Source organism: Cariama cristata, unplaced genomic scaffold, assembly GCF_000690535.1.
Source record: "Cariama cristata isolate BGI_N322 unplaced genomic scaffold, ASM69053v1 scaffold23288, whole genome shotgun sequence".
In the NCBI taxonomy this organism is placed as follows: Eukaryota; Metazoa; Chordata; class Aves; order Cariamiformes; family Cariamidae; genus Cariama; species Cariama cristata.
Window position 1 is genome coordinate 1,243 of NW_009633224.1, and position 3,759 is coordinate 5,001.

The 3,759-nt window shown below is 60.1% G+C and overlaps 1 protein-coding gene across 1 annotated transcript in view; it reads left to right on the plus strand.

Moving 5' to 3' along the window:
• The first annotated feature begins 2,073 nt into the window (after nucleotides 1-2,073).
• HIPK4 (homeodomain interacting protein kinase 4) overlaps nucleotides 2,074-3,759 on the plus strand; it is a 1,857-nt gene continuing 171 nt past the window's right edge. The window contains exon 1 of the mRNA XM_009706686.1: nucleotides 2,074-3,534. Within this exon, the coding sequence (XP_009704988.1) occupies nucleotides 2,074-3,534 (1,461 nt within the window). The remainder of the gene's footprint in view (nucleotides 3,535-3,759) is intronic.

Genomic DNA, 3,759 nt, shown 5'->3' on the forward strand with positions numbered 1-3,759 from the left:
GTGGCGAGTTGGCGCCAAACCCAAACCCCCCAAATTCACTCTGCCACAGTTTGGGTTGTCCCTTGCCAAGCTTAAAATGGGTGGCGATGGCAACGAGCATCCCCCAGCATCCCGCGGCACACCTGCACCAGCGCCACCTGGCATCGCCGTCACCGGTCCCACGGTGGCCTTAGACCTGGCTTTGGGGACGGTTGGTGCCGCCGGTGCTGGGGTGAAGCTGAAGGTCCCCAAATTATCCCTGGCACCTTTCAGTGTCAAGGATGGGGACAAGGGTGCTGCTGGTGAGGAGGGTCCCCATGATGCTGGTGCAGTGATGAAGCTGCCGCGGTTGGGAATTGGGAGATCGGGCAAGGATGATGGGAAGTCAGTGGAACCAGGGTCCCCTGGGAGCCCCCGGCTTCGGGTACCACAGGTGGGCATTGCCCTGCCGGCGATGAGCAGCCGGCGTGTGCCATCATTGCCTAAACTCCCTGCTGGGCCGGAGCTGGGTGGGGGGGTGAAGTTGCCAAAATTTGGGGGATCCAGCCCCGATATCCGCAGCGGGGGAGACCCCAAAATAATGAGACGTGGAGGAAGTGCCGAGAGCTTGAGCATTGGCACAGCAGGAAGGAAGATGCCGGAATCTCCCGGCACAATCCAGTTGAAGCTGAAAACCAGAGGAGCGATGGGTGATGGTGGGGCGCAACCACTGACGCCCTGGTTCACCGTCCCTGCTGTGGGTTTCACTGTGCCAGTAAAACAACCAGAGGATCCAGTAAGCCGGAAGATACCAAAACCCACTGGTATGTCGGCGTTGAAGGTGCCGCTGTTAGAGCTGGCACCGCCAGGGATGGATGATGGGATGGAGGAGACCCCCAAGAAAGATACGGCACCAGGACGCTGGTCTAGGGTCAAATTGCCAAAATTTGGCACAGGTTTTGCCGGGAGCGGGTCGGAAGGCGAGGGGAGGGTGAAGATGGGAAGATGGGCGGCGTGAAGGCGGCAACGTTGGTGTTGGGGAAACCAAAGGAGAAAGGAGAAGACAACCGGGAGGCGGAGCCCCATCCCCACGTCAACGGGGAAGCGGAGGGCAAGGCCCGGCCATGGCGGTGGGTGCCCAGGGTGGGTTTCTCCTCACCAGAGCCCCCCCTCACCGAACCCAAGATGGGGAAGATGCGGTTACCCAATGTTGAGCTCGCCCCTGGTGACCCCAAATTCAACCAGCGGCCAGTGATGACCGAAGTCACCCCACGCTCCAATTTGGGGAGATTCAGGGGTGAGGGGACCCCTAAATTTCAGCTGCCGAAGCTGGCACTGAGCCCCCAGTCCTGCGGTGAGCGGTGAACAACCCACCCCCAGCACAGGGGTCTTCGGGGACCCCCTGAAATAGTGATGGGGGTTGGAGCATCACTTGCTCCCCCACACCCTCTTTAACTCACTTACCCCACAAAAAACTACTTCAGCTTTTGGGGGGGCTGTTTGAAGCTTTTTTGCCCATTTTCCAGGTGTTAATATTAACCAGGGAGAGGGGGGTCCAGCGGCATCACCCCCACCCAGCCCCTTGCTCTCAGCTCAGACAGAATAAATGTTAACCCCAAAAAAAAGCCCTGAGAGTGTCTATGGGGTCTGGGGTGGGGTTTGGGGGGCCAGGGATTGGTTTTGGGTGGCTGGGATGGGTTTTAGGGGAACAGGGATGGATTTTTCTGGGGCTGGAAATGGGTTTGGGGGGGCTGGGGTGGGTTTTAGGGGACCAGGGATGGGTTTCAGGGGGCTGGGAATGGGGTTTGGGGGGACCAGAGATGTGTTTTGAGGGGTTGGGGATGGATTTGGGGGGAGCAGGGCTAGGTTTTGGGGGGTTGGGATGGGTTCTGGAGGACCAGAGCTGGGTTTCAGAAGGTTTCTCCAGCCGGGCTGCAGTCCTCTGCATAGGGGAGCGGTGGCTCCTGGGAACGACGTCAGCAGCAGAAGGTGTCGTGATGGCAATGCCGGAACCAGCAGCACTGTCGTGGGCCAGGCTGAGGTGGTTGGACGTGCCAGGCCCCTGTTGGGTGCTGAGTGAGGGGTCCCAAGCCCCGGGCGAGGAGCCAGCCCCCCATGGGGCTGCTGGTGGCAGGTGCCGAGAGGTACGATATAGTGGCCACAGTGGGGAAGGGGACGTTCGGGGAGGTGAGCCAGGGCTGGAGGAGGAGCACAGGGGAGATGGTGGCCGCCAAGATCCTGAAGAATGAAGACCACCATAGCTGGGTGGTGAAGAATGAGCTGGGGCTGCTGCGAGCTTTGCAGGAGCTGGACACGGAGGAGTCGCACGTTGTTCGCTTCCTCGAGTCCTTCAGCGATGCTGTCTGTACCTATCTGGTCTTCGAGCTGCTGGAGCAAAACCTCTTTGACTTCCAAAAGCAGAACAACTTCTTGCCGTTGCCCATCTGGCACATCCATACTATCACAGCGCAGGTGCTGGTGGCATTGGTCAAGCTGAAGGACATTATCCACGCCGACCTCAAGCCAGAGAACACCATGCTGGTGGACCACGTGCGCTATCCTTTCTGCGTCAAGCTCATTGACTTCGGCTTGGCCAGCATCTCCACCGAGGTCTGCCATGTCAAGGAACCCTACATCCAATCTCACTTCTACCGGGCACCAGAGATCTTGTTGGGGGTGCCCTTCTGCGAGAAGGTGGACATCTGGTCTTTGGGTTGTGCGGTGGCCGAGCTTCACTTGGGTTGGCCACTCTACCCAAGTGTCAATGAGTACGACCAGGTCTGCTACATATGCTCCACCTTGCGGCTACCACGGGGCAAGTTGCTCTGCGCCGCCCAGAAGACGTGGTCCTTCTTCCGACGGGTTCCACATCCCACCGGTTCCTGGCAGCTCATACCACCAGACGAGGAGATGGTGAAGCCAACGAAGAGGAGGAAGTATGTTTTCTCCTCACTGCATCAGTTAGCGGTGGTGAACATCCGTCCAGTGTCTTATCCCAACCCGGAGGCACTGGCCGAGCACTGGGACCTGTGCGGGACGGTGGAGCTGGTCAAGAAGATGCTCCCCTGGGACTCACACGAGAGGATCGTGCCCAGCGCTGCCCTCAAGCATCCCTTCATCTCCATGCAGCAGGTGAAGTCCAACTTTGAGGCCAGCCGGTACTACCAGCTCTGCCAAGAGGACTTGAGGGCATCCCGTAAGGATGCCAGCGTGGTTGAGATCTTCCCTGTCACGGAGGAAGGTGCCTTCAGCCCCACCGACGGGTGCAGCATCCAGAAGGCCATCGCCCAGCTGGATAGGCTCAGCCTGGATGGGCTCAGCCTTGTGGAGTCCACTGGGGACACCGGTGACAAGAGCCAGCAGGACATCTGCCGAGTCCCCATCCCCACCCATTACGGCACCCAGCAGTGCCAGCATCGCCAGCATCCCAAGACAGAGCTCATTGCTGGTAACTTGACGGTGCTGGGGTCCTCCGGCAGATGGGAGCAGCATGGCCACCGTGACGGCAGCATGGCCTTTGGTGGCATCATGGAGCAGAACCTGCCTGGAAGACCATACACCCCGCCCCACACCGAGGTATGGCCACCGGGTGGGGGGCTCACGTGGGGACCAGCGGCTCCTGGGCACGGGGGCTGTGGGACACTGGGTCCTTGGAGTCCCTTGGGTGCTTTGTGTCCCCTCGAGTGCTTGGGGTCCCTGGTGCCCCACGTCATGGGTGCTCAGGGGCCCTGGGTGCCCCAGATCCCCACGAAGGGGAGGGAACCCACCCATGGGTGCCACTCACCCCCTCCCCATGTTTCT